Source organism: Rhodotorula toruloides (genome assembly GCF_000320785.1).
Source record: "Rhodotorula toruloides NP11 unplaced genomic scaffold Scaffold2, whole genome shotgun sequence".
NCBI classification, from domain to species: domain Eukaryota; kingdom Fungi; phylum Basidiomycota; class Microbotryomycetes; order Sporidiobolales; family Sporidiobolaceae; genus Rhodotorula; species Rhodotorula toruloides.
In genome coordinates this window covers 814301-833617 of record NW_015622962.1, presented here as the reverse complement: position 1 = coordinate 833617, position 19317 = coordinate 814301, and the positions used below count along the sequence as shown (strand labels likewise).

Genomic DNA, 19317 nt, shown 5'->3' with positions numbered 1-19317 from the left:
TCGCTCGTGGAGGACCAGACGACTGCGCTGCGTCCTAGTCAAGGCTTGACAGACTTTTTCCGACCAGCTACTGCACGCCGCGCGCTGTCGTCGCTTCTCTCCCCTCATCTGTCCCGCCCTCCGTCTCAGAGACCCGCCGATGATGGCCAGCCCGTCGCCGCCGCTTGCGACGTTCATCTCGTCCATGGACTTGGTCTTCAGCGACGACGAGGGCGGCGCAGGACCCAGCTCGGCGTCGAGCAGTCGCAACGGGACCCCCTCCTCGAGCCTGGGCATGTCCGGCGAGACAGAAAGCGCAGCGTCGACCAGCAAGGGGCGCATGATGGCTTCGTCGGGCGGGCGTATGAGTGTCAGGGCGTCAAAGGCGAGCGCTCTCGCCGCCCTGCAGCTCAAGAACAAGCAGCAGGCTGCCGCTGCCGCTGCCGCCTCGACCTCTGCGGAACTCACGCCCGAGGTCAAGTCGGAATACGTTGTCGAAGAGGAACCGCTCGGCGCACACCCTTCCAAGAACAGCGCTCGACGGGCCATGAAGCTCCCGCGCGCGCCGCCGCTCGACTTCTCGACCCTCCGCACAGAGGCACCTCGCCTGCCCAACCCTCCGCCCCGACAAAAGCCTCGCCTGTTCGAGCTCGAAGAGGCGCCCGTCTATCACCCTACAATTGAACAGTTTGCGCAGCCTATGGAGTACATCGAGTCTATCGCCCACGAGGCGAGGCAGTTCGGAATCTGCAAGATCGTACCGCCCGAAGGCTGGCGTCCGACCTTCGCCATCGACACCGAGGTTCGTCCCCCTTTGATCACTCTCTCGCACGTCGGGACTGACTCACAGGACGCTCGCAGACCTTCCGCTTCAAGACTCGCTTGCAGCAGCTCAATTCGATGGAGGCGACCGCTCGCGCCAGTCTCAACTTCCTCGAGCAGCTGTACCTCTTCCACCGCCAGCAGGGAAGCACGGGCATGACCATCCCGTCGATCGGCGGCAAGCCCGTCGACATGTGGAAGCTTAAGCGCGAGGTCAACGCTCTCGGAGGATACGCTGCTGTGAGTTCCTCGCTCCCTCCTCAGCATTGAGCTGGCATTGACCTGATCTTTCTCGCAGGTCACGAACGGTCGCAAGTGGACGACTGTCGGCAAGGCGCTCGGCTACAACGTCGCCTCCAACACCGGCATCTGCTCGCAGCTGAAGATGTCGTACTACCGCATCATCGTCCCATTTGAGGAGTACGTCAAGCGCGTCAAGCTCGCCGGTGGACAGGCTCCGCCCGACCCCGTCAAAGAGGCCTCGCACGTTGGTGACACTTCGGACGCGATGAAGGCGTTCGCGAGCAAGTTGGCAGACACGCCGAAGCAGCAGCCGAACGGCTCGGAGGAGCTCCTCACACCGATGTCGGAGACCGGTCCGTCGAGGCGCTCGCAGCTCGAGCCGAACGAGCGTGTGCGAACGGCGTCGGACAAGCTGAACGAGGCTCTCGAGCTCAAGCCGACCACTCGCCACAAGACTCGTCGTCCCGGCGAGGCGTGCGAGATCTGTACGCTCGACCACGACCCGGATCGCATTGTTCTCTGCGACGAGTGCGACCGCGGCTACCACCTCCACTGCCTCACCCCGCCGCTCAAGCAGGTCCCGACCTCGCAGTTCTACTGCGACAAGTGCCTCTTGAACAACGGCGCCGACTACGGCTTCGAGGAGGGCCAGGACCACAGCTTGTACAGCTTCCGCCGCCGCGCCGATGCGTTCAAGCGCAAGTGGCTGCAGGATCATCCTCTCCCGCTTTCGAAGGGCAAGGGCCGCGAAGACGACGCGCCGGCTGCGGAGGAGAACGGCGACGATGTCTGGAAGGAGCAGATCGCGATCGAGGACCACTTTGAGCGCGAGTTCTGGCGCCTCGTCGAGTCGCCAAGGGAGACGGTCGAGGTGGAGTATGGCGCCGACGTCGCTTCGACCAAGGATGGAGCGTGCGTTCCTCTCATTGCTCCCTGCTTCGACGATCCGCTGACATTCGCCGCGCAGTGGCTTCCCCAACATCGAGGTCCACCCTCTCGACCCATACTCGCGCGACGGCTGGAACCTGCACAACCTCCCGATCCTCGCCGGCTCGCTCCTCCGCTACATCAAGTCCGACATCTCTGGCATGACGATCCCGTGGATCTACGTCGGCATGGTCTTCTCGACGTTCGCTTGGCATAAGGTGCGTTCTCTCCGTCCTCTCACTCCTGCTCCTTGCTCACCCAGTACGTTGTCTGCAGGAGGACCACTACACGTACAGCATCAACTATCACCACCTCGGCGACACGAAGACGTGGTACGGCGTGCCCGGCGCGGACGACGAGAAGCTCGAGGCGGCGATGAAGCAGTCGGCGCCCGAGCTCTTCGATCAGCAGCCCGACCTCATGTTCCAGCTCGTCACCCTCATGAGCCCTGAGCGCCTCAAGAAGCACGACGTGCGCGTCTACGCCGCCGATCAGCGCCCAAACGAGTTCATCATCACCTTTCCCGGCGCCTACCACTCGGGCTTCAACCACGGCTTCAACTTCAATGAGGCCGTCAACTTCGCCCTGCCCGACTGGCTCGAGGACGACCTGCGCTGCATCGAGCGCTACCGCGAGATCAAGAAAAATCCCGTCTTCTCGCACGACGAGCTCCTCATCACCATCGCGCAGTGGGAGCGGGATCCTCGCACGGCGAGCTGGCTCAGCCCGCACATCCGCGAGATGGTCGACCGCGAACTCGAACTGCGCGAGCGCATCCGCGCCAGCGAGTCGGCGCCGGACGAGCTCGTCGAGCCGTTCGACCGCGTCGAGGAGGAGTACCAGTGCGAGCACTGCAAGACGATGTGCTACCTCTCGCAGATTATCACCGAAGACGCACGTTCGATCGCCTGTCTCGACCACGGCTCAACCCTCCCGACTGGGACCAAGATCCTGCGCATCCGCTTCACCGACGCCGAGCTCTCGCAACTCGCGAGTCGCGTTCACAACCGCGCGCTCAAAGCCTCCCGACTCCCTGAACCGACAACCGGCACGCCAGAAGCTGCAGACGCGCCGAGGCAGTCAGGTCGCAAGCGCAAGCCCTCGGCTGCTTTGCTCGAGGCAGCGGGCGAGATGGCTCTCCCGGCGGCGCAGCGCGTCAAGGTCATCCACGAGGAGTCGGAGGAGAGCGACGAGGACGACGAGGAGCAGGCGGAAGACGCTGGCGCTCAGGAGAACGGCATCAAGGCGGAGGACATGCCGATCGAACAGGGCGACATCGCAGTCGACCCGGCTCTCTCGTTCGCTGCGCCTGCTCCTGCGCCTGTCGCCGCGCCGCCGCCGGTTGCTGCAGCCGCCAACGGCGACATCATCGTCGACAGCGGTGTCTACACACCTCAGCGGTCTCCGTCGCCCCAAGCCGGCCCCTCCTACGCCTCCTCCGCCTACCAGCAGACCCAGCTGCGCTTCTCGCCGCCTCGACCCGGACCCTCTTCAATGCCGCTTCCTCCCGTCTCGCAGGCTCCCTGGGGACGCTGGTAGACCAAACCTCTTCTTGTAGCTCCTCCGTTTTGCCGCTGGCTCCCTCTCATAGCATTCGTTCACCGGTTTGCAGTAGCTCGTAGCTCGCCTGTCGTGTCATACCCCTTGAGCTGTATCATCCTTTGCTACGCAACCTCAGCTCCAGCGATAGAGAGTAAAGTACATTGCTCGTCGACGCGGCTACTCGTCGACCTTGCGACGCTTTTCTGCTCCAACCCGGTCCTCATCGATGTCGTCGTACGCCCGCCTCGTTCGTCGTTCCTCCTCGAAACCCCGAGGCGGTCCCCTCCGCCTGTCGTCGTCGTCATACCGCGAGGACCGCCTGTCATCATCGTACCGCGACGACCTGCGGTCGCTGTCCCTCTCCCGGTCCCGCTCACGGTCCCTGTCGTCCCGCGACGACCTGTGCCCGTCTTCGCCGCGCGACGAGCGGTGGTCGCGATCGTCCTTCGACGAACGGTGGTCGTCGCTCCTCCTGCTCGTCCTCGGCGAACGGTCTCGGTCGTCTCGCTTGTCATCCCGGTCATACCGCGACGACCTACTGTGCCCATCGCCTCGACTGCTTCGTTCGCGGTCGGAGCGGTCGCGGTCCGATCGGCCGTGGTCAGAGCGGTCGCGGGAGGGTTCGCGGCGGCGGAGACGCTTCTCGGGAGGGATGGGGCGGAAGGTGACAGAAACGGCGACGGCGGGACCGGAGCCGCCTGGTCCGTTCATGCCGTTCGGACCGGCTGCTGGTGCGGCGGTGACGGCGGGCAAGGGAGCGGTAGGGAGGGGACCGCGAGCCTTCCACTCGTCGATGAGCAGGCGAAGCTGGTGGTATCCCAAGTGCATCTGCGAAAGGGACAGCTGTCAGTCCCGAGAAGAAGGGTGGACAAACGAAGACGGGCATCGCACCTTTCCTCCGAAGTGGTCGGCAAGACGACGGTCAGAGTCGAGGATCGAGAGGTAGGCACCGCAGATGTCGCAGACGCGCAACTTCTGGTGGCCAGACGCGCCCGCCGTGTCCGTCAATTGCTGCAACTCGCGCTCCTTCTCCTGCTTCTCCGCCTTCAGCGCCTCCGCCTTCGCAAGCTGCGTCATCGACTCCTCGACCTTTCCCTGGGATCCTGTCGACGGGCAAAGGATGTCAGGCGGGTGGAGGACAAGCGTGCAACGAAGGGGGACGGACCGAGCATCTCGACTTCAGCCATCGCCGCCTGATACGCTCCCTCGATCTCGCCGACTTCACGCATCTGTGGAGAGCCTGGTCAGCACACGATGTCGTTGGAAGACGGTGAACGAAACGCACCAGTGCCGTCGTGCGGTTGTTCTCCTCCGGGGTCTTCTCGAGACGACGGTGAGCCGCCGCGATCCTCCGGTCGCACTCGCCGACGAAGTTCATGATCTGTCGATGCAAACAGTCAGCTAGAAATCAGCACAAGCGAGAGCAAGTTACGCACCTCGCGCTCGTAGTTCGTCTTGAAGGTGTTGAAGATCCGCAGCTGATGCTCGTCCTTCTCCGTCTCCGCCTTCTTCAGCAAGTCCTCGTACTCGTTCTTCAGCTTGACAGAGTGCGTCTTCGGGCAGGGTCCAAGGTCCATTTTCTGCGAGCGCACACCATGGAGGGAAGGACCGTCAGCTCGCCCGTCAGCTCGCCCTTCTCCAGTCCACACTTCGCCGCAAGTCCGCACGCACCGTGTTTGTGAACAGGTCGTGCGGGCAGATTCCCGCAACGAACGGGTGACACAGCTTCGGGTCGTAGAGGGAGATGTCATGCTGGACGATGCCGAGCGCCTCGGGGCCCATGAGCTGCTCGAGCAGCTTCCGCTGTTGCTCCTGGGAGTGTGCGAGATCGGGAAGTCAGCATGCAGCCCAGCGCGAGCAGTCCCTGCGAAGCACTCCTTCCTCCCCCTCATCCCGCTGCTGTATTCAAACGCCCAGCGTACCCCGCTGGAGCTGAGCTCCGTGTCCCTGCTTCCTATCCTGTCCAGCACATCGCTGGACCTCGCCGCCCAGCCCCTCGCGCTGTGCGTGTACCTGTACCTACTTCATCGCGTTGCGGGCGAGCGGGTGGAGTGGTGGCGTGCCGCTGCCCTCCGTAGCGCGTGTGGAGCAGCGCAGGATATCCCGGAGCTCGAAGCTACTCACCTGAAGGCGACCCATGCTGTCTCGAGCCGACGAGGCGGAGTGTTGGATGCCAGGCAGCGACTTCCCTCTCGAGCGAAAGTAGGTTGGCTTGATCTCGCCAAAGGCTCGTTTATGACTCGGTTTGCACAGCTCATTACACTTTCGCAGTCAGAAGAGAGCGCAGCGGCGCAAAAAGGTACGGCAACAAGCGATGGAAGCGGAACAGAAGCGAGAAAGACAGCGAAACTTGGTCTTCAGGCGCGAGCGACGCCCTTGAGGTGGCGATAGACGGCGACAGCAGCCTCTTGGTGCATCTAAAGATACGAGCGGGTCAGCACGCGAGCAAGTATGAACGGGATTGGAGCGTACCTGGTTCATGACATGCCTCTCCTCGACGACAGCCGCAGTCGCCTTGCTCAGCTGCTTGGCAGTGCGCTTCGCAAGGAGTTCGCGCTCGTCGACTGCAGGACAAGAATTTCAGCAGATGCGGCTCAACGAGAGCGGACTCGACGCACGCCGCTCGCTCGCATCCTGCAGCAGCTCGTGCTCGCCGGTGCGGAGGTCAGAAAGGTACTCGTCGATGCGCTCGGCAAGATGCTCGGAGCAGCGCTTGTGCTTCTGGAAAGCATCGCGGTAGTTGGCGGAATCGATCTGCGTAAACTTGGGCGTCTCGTTAAGCGGAAGAGAGGAGGTGAGCCCGTCACTGTGAGGACGACCCAGGACAGTCAGCAGACAAATTAGCGATAGTGGCTGGTAGAACGCACCACTTCTTGCGACCGGCTTCGATCGCTGCGTCGGCGTCAGTCTGGCCTTTCGCAAGCAAGTCGTGGAGCTGCTTCTCGAGCTTGGCAGCCTCGGCCTTCTCCTTCTTCTCGCGCTTCTTGGCGTACGCCTGCAAGGGGAAAGACGTCAGCGTCGGTGCTCTGCGCAAGAGAGCGGCGTGGGAAGCCTCACCTTGACGAGCTCGGCAATCTCGATGGTGCTGCGCGATGAAACATGTCGGTGTCAGCTTGTGTTGCGAACACAGATTGCTCGTTGCAAGCTGCCAGCGCGCATCAAGCGCGACTCACCTCGACCGCTCGTCCTCGTCGTCCTCCTCCTCCTGCTCAAGCGCAAGCAGACCTCCCACTCCAGCGGCCGGAGTCGCCTGTTCGCCCTCTTCAGCATCACCGTCGTCCTCAAAGTACTTCGTGCGCTTCGAAGCAGCGGCACGAGGCGGGTTGGTGGCGCGCGAAGACCTCGGTTTGGCGGAAGTAGACGTTGAGGCGCTCGAGTCGCCGCTCTTCGGGTTGCGGGCCATGGTGCAGGTGCTTCTCAGCGCTTGTAGAGAGTACGTCACTCGGGCAGGTGCGCGGCAGAGGCTTGAAGCGAGATGTCAACTTTAAAAGAGGTCAAAGAGGTCGAGACGGCTGGCGGACGCGTGCGGATTCGTACGGAGCGAGCAGGAGCTCCTAGAGCACTCGAAGAGTGAGCTCAAACAGTCAGAACAGGTCCAAAGCGATTCGCAGCGTGAGGTTGAGGGGAAGAAGCGGACGCGCTTCCTTTCGCTCCACCAGCTCAGCCTCGACGGCTGAAGGTGACTGTCAGAGCCGTGTACTCAGCTCTTCAAAGGTTTGCGGACTTCCCGAGCGAGCCACAACCCTTCCCGACGCGTATTCGTGAATCTCACTTCCTCATCATCGCGAAGCGGCACTTCGTCAGCGCCGTCTCGCAGCGGTTCAGGCGGTCCATCAGTCTACGCGAAACTGCTGCAACAGCCTCGCGGAACGTTCGTCCTTGTCCGGATGAGGTGAAGTGGCATTGCCAGCGTCGAGACGCTCGCGCGCACCTTCATATTGAACGCCTCGTCTCGCTCCTTCTACCCGTTCTCGGTTATCCCAGCTACAAGACAAGTCGTCGAGGATCGGCATCTGGCCGTTGGAGGAACAGGTTACGGAGGGGGAGGAATAGCCGGTTGTGAGGATCAGAGGCCAGCTCCTTCAGCTGCGGCCAAGTGTGCCACTCCCATCGTTCGCACTTCTCCGGCTCCAAGACCTGCAGACGGAGAGGATGGAGGTCCAGCGCGTTCGGAGGGTTGCGAAAAGAGGGTGGACAAGTCTCGACGAACCTGAGGATTCGCATCGTCCGCGACTCGACATACCACGAATATCGTGATGTAATGCTTCCCGTCCGCTTTGAAGATGTCGTTCGTCGCTGTCACGAAGCGTACATCTTCTTCTCGCATCGCAAGGCCAGTTTCTTCGGCGACTTCCCGCACGGCGCATGCTTCTGGCGTCTCATTGAAGTCAAGGTGACCGCCGGGAAGCTGGAGGCAGCCTGCGACATCACACGAGAGCTGATCAGCGCAGTTTGACAGCCTTGCAGGACCAAGCGAAGTCACCCGCTCCGTGACTGCCCTTGCGAACGCCGACGACGAACTCTCCCCGCGAGTTGACGAGGAAGCAGCCGACTCCGACCCGCACCTGCTGAGCCATAGATGCCTGTTCGATGCTTCGCAGTGCACAACGAGGAAAGCGAGTGTGTCGGTGGTGGTCAAAGAGGCTTCGAGGGGGTGGCGCAAGGTTGTCGTCCGCCGTCCACCCGCTGGATGCCCCGCTGGATCGCTTTCGATGGCGCACCCACTGTGAAGCTCCTGCTAGAGACTGTCGACGCCACGAGCTCGCCCTGCAGCGCCTGGCAAACGTTCACTTTCCGCCTTGCCCCACCTTCATCGCCTCGCTCAACTTCCAAGGGTGTACGCGCTGGGCAGGACGAGGGACGGCGCGGGACGGCTGATGATGGACGAACAGGAGGGCAGCAGGGTGCAGGCGAGCCGGCGCAGGTCTGGGACGTGACGAGCTCGCAGTTCGCGGATGCGGACATCTCGAGGCGAGGCGATGAGGCAGAGGCTGTCCCTCCCAGTGAAACGGACGAGGACACTCTCTTACGTGTGCGCAAACGACCGAGAAGGCGGTCAACGCCGTCGCAGGAGTCGTCGGAACCGGTCAAGGAGGAGGCGCGGGACGATTTCGAGGGAGAGTCGAGGATGAGTGCGTTGTTCCCTCGCTTCCGGTCGTCTCCATGCACTGAGTGACCTCCACAGGCGTCATGCTGCCTCCGCTAACGCAGCGACGCCGACGGTCTACGCTTTTCCCGCCAACGCAGACTGCCAACGACATCACGACCTCAACCCTCCCTCCGACTGCTCCGCTGCCAGACATCACCGCCGCCTCAACCAACTGCTACGGCGACGACTCGTACGCGGCAACACAATCAATTGGCGGCATTTCGCTCGGACCGCCGCCGCAATTCAGCTGGCACGTCCACCAACTCGTCCCCCTCGACCAGCTTCGCGGCCGCCTCGCCAACCAGAAGAAGCGATACGCGAAGTTCTCGGTCCTCACATGCGTCCTCACGTTCGACAAGCGCGACACCAAGGCTGGATCACTCACCGAGGTCGTGCTGGTCGACAGTACGGGGCAGACTGCGACGCTTGTCCTGTGGAAAGAGTCTGGCGACGAGATTGCGCGGGCCATCCAGCGCGGCGATGTCATCTTTGTCGAGAGTGCGTGCTCCAGATTTGTCAACGTGTTCGCCTACTGACCTGCTGACAAGCAGACCTCGCGATCAAGGAGTACAACGGCAAGATCCAGCTCAGCTTCAGCGACCGCGAGTCGCAACTCGGCATCTGCTGGCGCACACACATCACCGAAGACGCCGACTACGACTACCGCTTTCCTGAAGCATGGCGGCACGACATCCCGCAAGCGAACGCAGTTTTGAGAGAGGCAGAGTGGTTTCGCAGGACTTATGTCCGGTAGTCTCGCCGTCCCCTTCATTCGTTGTTGTTGCTACATCATAGTACTGCATTCCTTTGTCACTGCACGCCCTCAGGACTGCCCACGGGAGTGTGCACGACGAGCAACGCGTCCTCGCCGCCGCTTCGACAGCCCCACTTCACTCGCCGCCACGATTCTCCGCTTCACGTCGCTCGTACGCTCGCGGCTGCCTGCTCAAGCTCGCACAGTCTCTCTTCCCGTCCGCCGCTTCGCTCTCCCAGCTGCCCCGCTCGCCATGCCGCCCAAACGCACTTCATCAAAGCGAGCTGCCGTCGACGAGACAACGGCCGCCAAGGAGGACAAGGAGGTGCAGGCGAAGGCAGAGGAGGACTCTCCGCTGAGTGAACTGTCTGGATCGGAAAAAGAGGCGGCGCCGAAGAAGAAACGCGCGAAGAAACCGCCCGTCACTCCTCTCGACCCCTCTGTCCCGACCAACAAGGAGGTTCCCGAGGACCTTTCATCGTTCCCGAGGCCTCCTGAGGGTTGCGTGCGGATCTCGGCGTGGAACGTGGCGGGTTTGAGGGCGAGCGAGAAGAAGGGTGCGTTGCTGATCCTCCTTGCTGCTCCAGAATCTGCTTGCGAGTCTTCTGAATCCTCCCTGACACCCTTCTCCTCGTCCGTACAACCCTCTCTGACACCCTTCTTCTCGTCCGTACAGGCTTCTCGCGATACGTGAACGCCGAAGACGCCGACATCCTCGTCGTCACGGAGACCAAGACGCCAGAGCTGAGCCTGCCTGCCCTCGACGACCGCTACGAGGTGAGCCGTTCCTCCTGACCACGCTGCACGCCATATTCTGATGCGCTTGTGCCCGCAGTACCGATACTGGGGCGACCACGTGAAGAAAGGTCACGCCGGCACAGCCATCTTCTCCAAGATCAAGCCTCTGAACGTGTCGAAAGGATTCCAAGCGAGCGAAGAGGTCACGGCGGCCGACTCGGAGGGGCGCATGATCACGCTCGAGTTCGAGAACTCGTATGTTGTCGGAACCTGTGCGTCCTTCTCCTGCCTCGTTCTCACAACCTCCTCCCAGCTCGCCCTTTCAGCCCGAGTCAGCTGCTTCAATGTCTCTGAGCCCGCTCACTGACTTTCGTCCCCGGGTCAGACGTGCCGAATGCAGGCAATGGGCTCAAGACGCTGCCGGAGAAGGAGAAGTGGAACAGGGCGTTCGAAACTTACCTACGCGAGCTGGACGCAAAGAAGCCCGTCATCTGGTGCGGAGACCTCAACGTCGTGCCGACGCCTACCGGTGCGTTTGCGGCCTGTTCAGTTTCCGACTCGCGCAGCCGATCAGCCGGTTCCCGACTAATGTCCGATCTCGTCGTGGCGCAGACATCCGCAACTGGAAGACCAACTACAACAAGAGCGCCGGTTGTACGGACGCCGAGATCAACGGCTTCAAGGCGCAGCTCAACCCGGAAGAGGGGTCGGGTCACAAGCGGCTCGTCGATGTCTGGCGGGAGAAGCACCCCGACCTCGAGGGTCACTACACCTACTACTCGTACAAGTTCCAGTGTCGCGAGAAGGGGATTGGCTGGAGGCTGGACTACCAGGTGGTGCGTCGCACGTCTCGCTCGACTGGCTTCTTTCATCGCTGACGGCGGTCTTCGCAGGTTTCGGAGCGCCTTCTTCCGAAGGTCAAGGCTTGCGAGATCCGCGCCGAGATCTGTACGTCCTTCGCACCGCCTTTCACTCTCGCCGATACTAACGGCGCCCGTTGCAGGGGGAGCATCCGACCATGTCCCGATCGTCCTCGACATCGAGGGTCCGCTGTGATCCGTCAGCAGAGTAGTCGAGCATGCTTGCAAACAATGGATGCGGACTCAGCCCACGATGCGAGAGTAACCAGTGCGAGTTGCGATAGAAGTACGCGTGGGTGGGAGGCAAAAGGTATCAAGAGATCTGGGTATGCGCTACAACTGGGTTCTTCTACACGTCTGCGATCGTCACGCTCGACTCTCCCGCCTCATCTATCGTCTCGTGAACCGACGCCGACCTCGACGTCCCGCGACTCCGCCCTCCTCCCGCTTCTCCATCTCGGGTGTCCCACGAGAAAGGATCGTCGTCGAGCAGGCCTTGCTCAGCCCGCGAGAGGGCTCGGTGGCTCCTGCTGCCAGCGATCATCTCCGTCGAGTCGCTTCGTCGAGAGGACGAGAGCGTCCGCCCGCTCCTCCCGCCCGAGCTCATCGAGCGTCCGTATCCGAGCGTGCTGGTGCTCCTGCTCCGCTTGCCGCTCAGCGAGCGACTCTGGTGCGCAGATCGCCGTGGCCGAGAGCCCGTCTCGGTGTCGGTCTCGCCGTCCTCGTCTGCATGGAGGAGCGCCGCCTCTTCCTCCGCCTCTAGCGTCCGCGCAAACCGCCTCTTCCTATCCCGCTCGCGCCGAGCCTTCCGCTTCTCCGAGTACAGTCGACTCTGAGTCAGGATGACGAGGTCGAAGCAGAGGGTTCCGCCGGAGCCGAGTAGGTAAGGCATCGACTCGAGGAGGAAGCCGGGGGTGGACGAGAGAGGGTTGGTAAGGATTGAAGCGACGTAGAGTGAGTTGCCCACGAAGGCGAAGAGGAAGAGGGCCATGGCGAGGCCTTCGACGGAGCGGCGGCGGAACTGCGGAAGAAGCGAATGAGCAAGTCATCCCCTTCCCAGGAGGATGAGAACGCACGTTCTGCCAGATCTGCGGAAGGCGAGACGTAAGGTAGGCTGTCGTACAAAGCCATGCGCTGGCTCGGCCGATGAAGCGTTCCCAGTTCCGGGAGCGAGGCGGGGGCAAGTCTTCGTCGTTGTTGTCGTCCGGAAGCTGTCGAGCATTCGAGATGTGCGGCTCAGCAGAAGCCATCGGGGCGGAGACGTCGAGGGGGAAGGTCGAACGTTGGGCGCGCGAGTTGACGGGAGCAGCAGTCGAGGGGAGGGGAGGTGGCGACGAAAAGAAGGCGGGGTGATGCAGACCTCCCACTTCGCTCCGTCGGACTTCATCGACCGCCGCGACAGTACTGTTACGCCCTGCACGAGATGCGCCTGAACTCCACGCTCGCGCCTGGCCAACTTCCATCGGTCCGATCGCAGGACCGCCGCCCATCTGCCCGAGCGTCACGAGCGCCCCGATGGACAAGAAGACCACCGACGTGCTCCGTCTGGACGGCGCAGGTGGTCGACTTCGGCTGCTCGACGTCCGCTGCCGAGTATGCCGCGGCACCTCCGTCACTTCCTCCTCGACGTCCCGTGCCGGCCCGAGCGGTTCTGGCTCGCGGTTGAACGAGACGTGACTCGCGTGAATGCTCTGCGGGGGCATGTAGGCGCCGTACGACGCGGGCGAACCTGCGATTGTCGTGAGAGTCGGGTCGAAGGTTCGCAAGGCGGAGCGCTGGAGAGTCCGACCTCGCTCGGGAGCGGTGGGAGAAGGCGGGACGCTCGGCGGTGCAGTCGAAGGAATAGACGGAATGGAATGCGAGGTCGAAGAGCGGGAGGGGAAAGGTCGAGTCGACATCTGCGGCGAAGTAGGCGTTCGAGCGGACGAGTCGCTCGTCCAGCTCAGCATCATCGGGTCGTTCTCCTCATCGTGTGAGCTGGACCGCAATAACCGCGTCTTCGAGCCGCGCGTGCGACCCTTCCTCGACGTCGAGCGACGGCCCTGGCGGATCAAGGAGGCGTGAGGCGAAGGAGCGTGAACATGAGGGTACTCCTCCGAGAGAGGCGGGAGGTACGGTGCGGGGTGTAGTCGAGAGTAGTAGACGAATTGGCCGCAGAGCACGACATCCACGAGGATGAAGTAGGCGGCGAGGTACGTCTGGAAGGGGAGCTGGTGGGTGAGGATGCAGCTGTGGGGCGGTCCTTCCGGGTTAGCTGCAGTTCCGGGCTCGTGGATTAAGAGCAGCTCACCCGAGGAGGTTCGTAAAGTCCCCTGCGAACCAGCTGACGAGGAAAGGGAGGGCAAGACCTGCAAATCGAGGTGAACAACCCGTCAGTCCGCTCTTCCGGCGCTCGGTGAACAACAGACGCACCCTCCACGCTCCCAGACCGCCAGTTCTGAATAACCTGCGGCGACTGAGCGAACAGCCAGACGCAGATGCTCGCTATTCCCAGCCCAGTCGAGAGCGCCTCACGCTCGACCCACTCGCCCACCATGCGGCCTGCGCGCAACAGTGTCAGCACAACACCACTCGATGAGCTCGTCGAAGACACGCACAGGTTTATCGCGGCCGTGTTGAGGTCGTGAGGAGGCGTGGAGTGCGAAGGCGGGGTGCCGGCGAGAGAAGCGAGCGTGACGAGGAGGCGCGTGTGCGCAGAGCGGGGCGTCGATGAAAGCGTGCGTTGAGCCTGTACAAGCGAGCGAAGGAGCAGAACTCGAAGCGGGCGAGCGGTGTCAAGGTGATAAGGAGAGGAGGTGAAGGAGGAGGATGGCCTCGACTAGACGGACTCTCCAGGCGAGGAAGTGTTGCAAAGCGGGTCTATTATTGCTAGAAGAGACGACATGGACAGGCGCAGGCAAAAGGAAGAGAGGAGAGACGCGGGTAAATCTCCGCAGGAGGGAAGAGAACGAACAACGACGTGTGAAAGGCGAAGCGGGGAGACCAAGACGAGAGGAACACAGAGAGAAGCACAGAACCACAAGCGAACCACCCATCAAGCGTCGCGACCTCGCCTTCAGGCCGCCTCGGCCGCACCCTCGCCGTTCGCGTTCGGGATGAACCCCTGCACAAGCGCCGCAACAGCCGCCGCCTGCTCCTCGGGCACATCGATGTCATCCTCGCCGTTCTTGCCCTTGGCAGGCGCGTCCTCGCGATCCGACTTGCTGCACTCGCAGTCTCCATCGCACTCGGAATCATCGCACCCCGAATCCGAGTTGGCGCCAACCCCGCCGAGCTGGAGCCGCAAACCCGTCAGGATCGGATCGAGCTGCGGCTCGTTCTTGACTGCGCCGGGACGAGGGACGGGCTGGACGGTCGAGCGGGTTGCGCTCGCTGCGAGTTCGCGCGAGGCGGGCGACATGGGAGTGGGCGGGGCAGCCGAGAGGCGGCGGTGCGTCGTGAGGCGCGGAGACGCGGTCGAGGCGGGAGAGGAGCGGTCGAGGTTGAGGAAGGCGGACGAGGGCGAACCGCGGAATCCGGCGACGATGGCGGCGGTCGGGTCGAAAGCAGGGAAAGGCGGGAGCGGTTCCGAGACGTTGAGCTGGATGTCCGGTTCGGGCGATGCGGACGCCGACGCGATCGAAGTCGCGGCGGACGAGGGGAAGTCGCCACCTCCGCCGAGGTTGTAGAGCGGGTTGATGGCGATGGCCTGCTGGACCTGTAACGCCGCCGCCTCTTGCGCCGCCGCAGCAGCCGCAGCGCGCTGCTGAGCCTTCGTCATCCTCGGCTTGCGCGGCGCCTTGGGCTTCAACGCCCTGCCCTTGCCCTTCGGGGGCGGCGGAGGCGCAACAGGCTGCGGCGTCATCCCTCCATCGTCGCTCTCTCCCTCATCGTCGTCCTCATCAAACGCCTCTCCATTCGCGAGCGGGTGCACGCCCTCAATCCCGTTCCCTCCAGGTCGACCAGGACAGATGTTCTGGTGGCGAGTCAGAGTCGCCTTGCGCGAGAACGACTTGGTGCCGCACATCTCGCATGCGAAGGGTTTGAGGCCGGCGTGGATGCGGCGGTGGCGAGCGAGCGAGGACGAGTCGCTAAATAGTCTACCGCAGTCTTGACAGGCGTGAGGTTTGTCGCCGGTGTGGACGCGCTGGTGGACCGTCAGAGCCGAGCGCTGCGAGCGATAGCCAGTGTCAGAACCCAAGCACGTGCACGTAATGAAGCTCGGGAGGGAACGCACCTGGATGAACGACTTGCCACAGCCAGGATACTCGCACACGAACGGCCTCTCGCCCGTATGGATGCGATAGTGACGCAAGAAGTCGCTCTTCCTCGCAAACTTCTTGTCGCACCCCGGAATCGGACACGGATGAGGGTTATCGTCGTCGCCCGCAAACGCCGCCGCCGCCTCGCGCGCGGTCGGTCCGCCTCCGGGAGGGGCAAAGTCCGTCGCGCCTGGAGCGGTGCCGTTCGGGTTGCGAGGGGTTGGTGCTTGGGGGTTGAAGACGGGCGGGTGGATGTGCGTGTGCGTGCGGGGTCGAGGGGGCTTGGGCTTGCCTGAGGCGGAGGTGGCCGACAAGGCGGGCGAGTTCTGCCTCGAACCTGCGACCGATCCAGACGTCGACGCGACGGCTGAGCCGGCAGTCGGGTCGACCATGGTGGCGGGGACGATCTCGGGCGTGAGGGACTGCTGAGCCGCAGCAGCCGGCGCCTGCTTCTTCTTCCTCGACCCGCCGCCCGACTTCTTCGCCGGTGCGCGAATCGCGGTCGCGACGAGCGAGTCGGACGCGTCACGCGCCTTGGCGGACTTGATGGGCCTCCTGCGCGTCGCGTGGCCCGAAGGCGGAGTGGGCGGAGGGATCGGCGGGAGCGAGTCGCCAAGCGCAGGGTCGAGTTGCGGGCTTCCCGAGCCCTGCGCTGCCGTCGTCGCATGCATGAGCTCGTCGGCGGGCGGAGGGGAGGGCTCGTCGTGAGCCGGAGCGTTGAGGAACGACATGTCTGCCGCGTTGAACCCAAGCAAGCGCTTGACCTCGTCGTACTGCGACTGCGCATGCTGGCGCTGCTCGTCGTCGTCGACAGGCGAGTGTTGCTGCGACGCCGAAGCGGCGAGCGACTGGAGAGCGGGGTCGATCGAGGCGAGGTCGAGGCGTCCGCCGACCTCGGGGGTGTTGGCGGCCGAGGTGGCAGAGACGATGTCGACGTCCGGTCCGATCGCATCTTCGAGGGGCGGCAAGTCGACCTCGGGAGCAACGGCAGCCGGGTCCTCGGCCTTGTCCTGCGACTTGCCGGCGGTTGTCGCAGGCGAAGACTCGGGTTCCTGCGAGGTCGCGGCGGAGGGAGCGGGCGCAGCAGGCTCGGTCGAATTGAGGAAGTGCTCGAAGGAAAAGTCGCCGCCTGCGCCGTACGCGCCCATGTCGCCGAGTGGGATGCTGTAGTCGCCCATCGAGAGCGAGTGGTCCGCGCCGCTTGTCCCGCCTCCGCTCGCGCCCGCCTGCCCGCTCGTGCTCGGCCCAGTAAGCGCAAACGCGTCGTGCAAGGATGCGAGTCCTTCCTCACTGCCCAGTCCGAGCCCGTCGTCGATCCCTCCCTTCTGCTTCTTCGCCCCGTGCCCTCCCTCTCCCGTCCCGGCCTTTCGTTTCCCGCTCCTCGCGCTCGACAGCACCGGCGAGTCGTCACCGAGTCCACCGCCAAGGAAACGCATCATCTCGACCTCGTCGTCCTGCGAACTCGGGTGTGCTCCTCCGCCTTCCCCTCCCGCTCCTTGTCCCGATCCACCGATACTCGCCCCCGTGCCGGCCAGCATCGCCGCATCGACGTCCTGCGCTCCACCGAGCGTGACAGCCGCCATGGTCGACGACGTTGCTGCCGCGAAGGGGGTCAACATGGTTTGGGCCGCTTGGGGCGTCAAGGCCGCGCGGGCGTGCGAGCCTGCGAGCCTGCGTCCGCGGGATGCTCGTCGTGTCGAGAAGGCGTTGGCGAGAGACATGGTCGTGTCGCTTCAGGGTGTTGTTGTGGGAGGTTCGAGCGAGGTGAGGGTGATGGCCGAGTTGGGTGTCAGGCGAGGTGTGCACGCTGAGCGAGTGTGCGAGTGCGAGTGTATGCCCCGTTGGTTCACTGAGCAGCCCCAGACCAGCACCCTGTCACTGTCCCACCGCTGTTTCGTCCGCCCGTCGTCCAACAAGCTGAGCGAGCGATGAGAGAGAGTGGCTGGCGAGGTGGGTGTGTGTCGCGGGTGGGTTCGATGCGCGCGCTCGAGCCAAAGTCCAGCAGCGTGCTCGTGTGCAGTAGTCCGAGAGCTTGTCTGGCTCCGTCGTCAGTCCGGGGCCGAAGCGAGTGGTGCGTCGAAAGCATGGACCGCTCGCAGGAGAGGTGGCGACGACGACCACGTTCCCCCTCTCTCCCTCGAGTCCTTCTAGTGCAGAAGGGGCGTACTGTGTTACAACAAACGAGCACATGCGACAGAGAGACATCACCCACGCCGGACTGCACGCTCGATCCGCGCACAGCAGTTGAGCAGCTGCAACTCCTCGTCCGCACCGTCCGTCAGCGCCTTGTCCGCCTGGCCCAGGTCGAGCGCGACGGCCGCCTTGGCGCGAGGAGAGACGAGCGGGTCGAGGATGATCAGGTCGTGGAGCTAGCCGAACGAAAGACCGTCAGTACCGAGGTGAGGAGAGAGCGCAGTCCAAGACACACCTGCGAGAGCACCTGAACAGCCGAGTACCCCTCCCTCGTCACCTTCTCCACCGCCATCCTGACCCTCTCAAACCTGCCCACCCCCTTCGCCTCACCCATCTCGACGTCCCCGTCCTCTGCCTCCTCGTCCCTCACGCCCAACGCCCGTCCCAGAGTCCGCATCACCCCGTCCGGTACGACTCCGCCAATCTCTTGCACTGTCACGGCGGTGATGGGCTCTTTTGTCGCGGACGCGAGGCGAGAGGCGGATTGGAGGTACGTGATCGCGCGGCGCAAGTCGCCGTCCGAGGTGCGAATCAGCGCGTTGAGTGCCTGTGCGAGCGCGTGGTCTATCCCGATCAGTCTCTATTCCATGTCGGACAACAGACTGCGAGCGAAGGAAAACGCCGTGACGCACATCTTCGGGACAGTCGACCTTCTCGGCGAGGCAGATCTCCTTGAGGCGCATCCCGGTTGAGCCCGTGTCGAGAGGCTTGAAGCGGAACTTGCTGCACCTCGACGCGATAGGCTCGATGATGCTGTGCCACCGCCATGCGACTCATCAGCTCTCGCTCTCGGGGCAGGGCGGAGAGCGGATGAGAAGGTAGTGGACGCACCGAGTCACGTAGTTGCAGATCAAGCAGAACCTCGTGATCTTCGAGTGGTTCTCCATGATGCGGCGAAGGGCAGACTGCGCGTCCTGAGTCATCGAGTCTGCCTCGTCGAGGATGATGATCTTGAACGGCGGGGCGGGGTAAGTCCTGCGAGCAGACCCTCCGTCAGTCCGTGACTCGTGCTTGAGTGTAGCAGAGCAAACGCACGGGTCATGGTTCGTCGTCACAGTCGTCTTGGCAAAGTTCTTGATCTTCTCCCTCACGACCGAAATTCCACGCTCGTCCGACGCGTTGAGCTCGAGCACGCGCGAGCGGTACAGTTGCGGACCGAAGAGCTGTTTGCACAAAGCGAGGATGGTCGAGGTCTTGCCTGTCCCGGGAGGGCCGTAGAAGAGCATGTGAGGGAGCTGTCGAGGACGGATGAAGGTGTCAGCACGCCTCGCGGCGAGGCAGTGGCAGGGACGCACGTTGCTGGACCCGAGCGTCTTCTGGAGGACTTGGACGGTGTGGTCCTGCGCGGAGACTTCGCCGAGGTTCTTGGGACGGCTGCAAGCGAGGCGAGTGGGGAGGAGGTGAGTTGGTGTCGCAACTCGCGTAGGGGTCGAACGGAGCAGACGCACTACTTCTCGACCCATGGCTGGTTCGCTGCGAGCAGTCAGACAGCCGAACGAGCAGGCGTAGCAGGAGCAAAAGCGTCATCAGTGGGAGCAAGTCGAGGAGGAGTGTCAGCTCGCTACACACGCTCGGACGGGCCAGCGCAGGACGCACCAGGGTCAACAAAGTGTCGCGGACCCGCTCCCAGTCCCGAACCCTTGAACACGGGCGTCTTGGGCTTGGTCGTCGCGTCGTCGCCCATCGGCAACTCGTCGTCGTCGTCCACCGCATCGTCCGGAGCCGCTGCGGCCTTGCTGGACGCGCTTTGCTTGGCTTTGGCACCCGCAAAGAGCGCGGCGAAAGCGTTGGCAGGCTTGGAAGCCATTTTGCCAGAGGTCGTTCCGGCCAAACCAGTCGCGTCCTCCTCTCGACTTCTTACAGACCACC

General features: G+C 63.3%; 9 protein-coding genes across 9 annotated transcripts; 3 read left to right on the top strand and 6 right to left on the bottom strand.

Moving 5' to 3' along the window:
* Positions 1–139: 139 nt before the first annotated feature.
* RHTO_03013 (histone demethylase JARID1) lies at positions 140–3510 on the top strand (the record flags this gene model as incomplete). The annotated part of the gene is made up of 5 exons (XM_016416685.1): positions 140–781; positions 841–1041; positions 1100–1956; positions 2012–2189; positions 2248–3510. The coding sequence occupies 5 exons, from the start codon at positions 140–142 to the stop codon at positions 3508–3510; spliced, it is 3141 nt and encodes a 1046-aa protein (XP_016276404.1).
* Positions 3511–3690: 180 nt separating this feature from the next.
* On the bottom strand, positions 3691–5652 carry RHTO_03012 (RNA-binding protein Luc7-like 2; the record flags this gene model as incomplete). The annotated part of the gene is made up of 7 exons (XM_016416684.1): positions 3691–4341; positions 4405–4616; positions 4679–4742; positions 4799–4894; positions 4950–5093; positions 5185–5325; positions 5638–5652. 7 exons carry the CDS (start codon positions 5650–5652, stop codon positions 3691–3693), a joined length of 1323 nt encoding a protein of 440 aa, XP_016276403.1.
* Positions 5653–5870: 218 nt separating this feature from the next.
* RHTO_03011 (uncharacterized protein) lies at positions 5871–6916 on the bottom strand (the record flags this gene model as incomplete). The annotated part of the gene is made up of 6 exons (XM_016416683.1): positions 5871–5930; positions 5986–6077; positions 6132–6319; positions 6381–6508; positions 6571–6598; positions 6687–6916. The coding sequence occupies 6 exons, from the start codon at positions 6914–6916 to the stop codon at positions 5871–5873; spliced, it is 726 nt and encodes a 241-aa protein (XP_016276402.1).
* A 581-nt stretch (positions 6917–7497) lies between these two features.
* On the bottom strand, positions 7498–8090 carry RHTO_03010 (putative sulfatase; the record flags this gene model as incomplete). Its single annotated transcript, XM_016416682.1, has 3 exons — positions 7498–7650; positions 7724–7932; positions 7997–8090. The coding sequence occupies 3 exons, from the start codon at positions 8088–8090 to the stop codon at positions 7498–7500; spliced, it is 456 nt and encodes a 151-aa protein (XP_016276401.1).
* Positions 8091–8203: 113 nt separating this feature from the next.
* On the top strand, positions 8204–9416 carry RHTO_03009 (Nucleic acid-binding, OB-fold-like domain protein; the record flags this gene model as incomplete). Its single annotated transcript, XM_016416681.1, has 3 exons — positions 8204–8645; positions 8699–9160; positions 9214–9416. 3 exons carry the CDS (start codon positions 8204–8206, stop codon positions 9414–9416), a joined length of 1107 nt encoding a protein of 368 aa, XP_016276400.1.
* Positions 9417–9669: 253 nt separating this feature from the next.
* Positions 9670–11210, top strand: RHTO_03008 (exodeoxyribonuclease III; the record flags this gene model as incomplete). Its single annotated transcript, XM_016416680.1, has 7 exons — positions 9670–9973; positions 10093–10193; positions 10252–10426; positions 10540–10683; positions 10767–10990; positions 11048–11102; positions 11164–11210. 7 exons carry the CDS (start codon positions 9670–9672, stop codon positions 11208–11210), a joined length of 1050 nt encoding a protein of 349 aa, XP_016276399.1.
* Positions 11211–11363: 153 nt separating this feature from the next.
* Positions 11364–13550, bottom strand: RHTO_03007 (vacuolar membrane protein; the record flags this gene model as incomplete). The annotated part of the gene is made up of 4 exons (XM_016416679.1): positions 11364–12035; positions 12091–13243; positions 13305–13362; positions 13427–13550. 4 exons carry the CDS (start codon positions 13548–13550, stop codon positions 11364–11366), a joined length of 2007 nt encoding a protein of 668 aa, XP_016276398.1.
* Positions 13551–14069: 519 nt separating this feature from the next.
* RHTO_03006 (zinc finger, C2H2-type domain containing protein) lies at positions 14070–16976 on the bottom strand (the record flags this gene model as incomplete). The annotated part of the gene is made up of 2 exons (XM_016416678.1): positions 14070–15164; positions 15231–16976. The coding sequence occupies 2 exons, from the start codon at positions 16974–16976 to the stop codon at positions 14070–14072; spliced, it is 2841 nt and encodes a 946-aa protein (XP_016276397.1).
* Positions 16977–17459: 483 nt separating this feature from the next.
* Positions 17460–19255, bottom strand: RHTO_03005 (replication factor C subunit 2; the record flags this gene model as incomplete). The annotated part of the gene is made up of 8 exons (XM_016416677.1): positions 17460–17624; positions 17684–17995; positions 18081–18201; positions 18280–18423; positions 18484–18683; positions 18744–18822; positions 18897–18921; positions 19045–19255. 8 exons carry the CDS (start codon positions 19253–19255, stop codon positions 17460–17462), a joined length of 1257 nt encoding a protein of 418 aa, XP_016276396.1.
* Between the last annotated feature and the right edge of the window lie 62 nt (positions 19256–19317).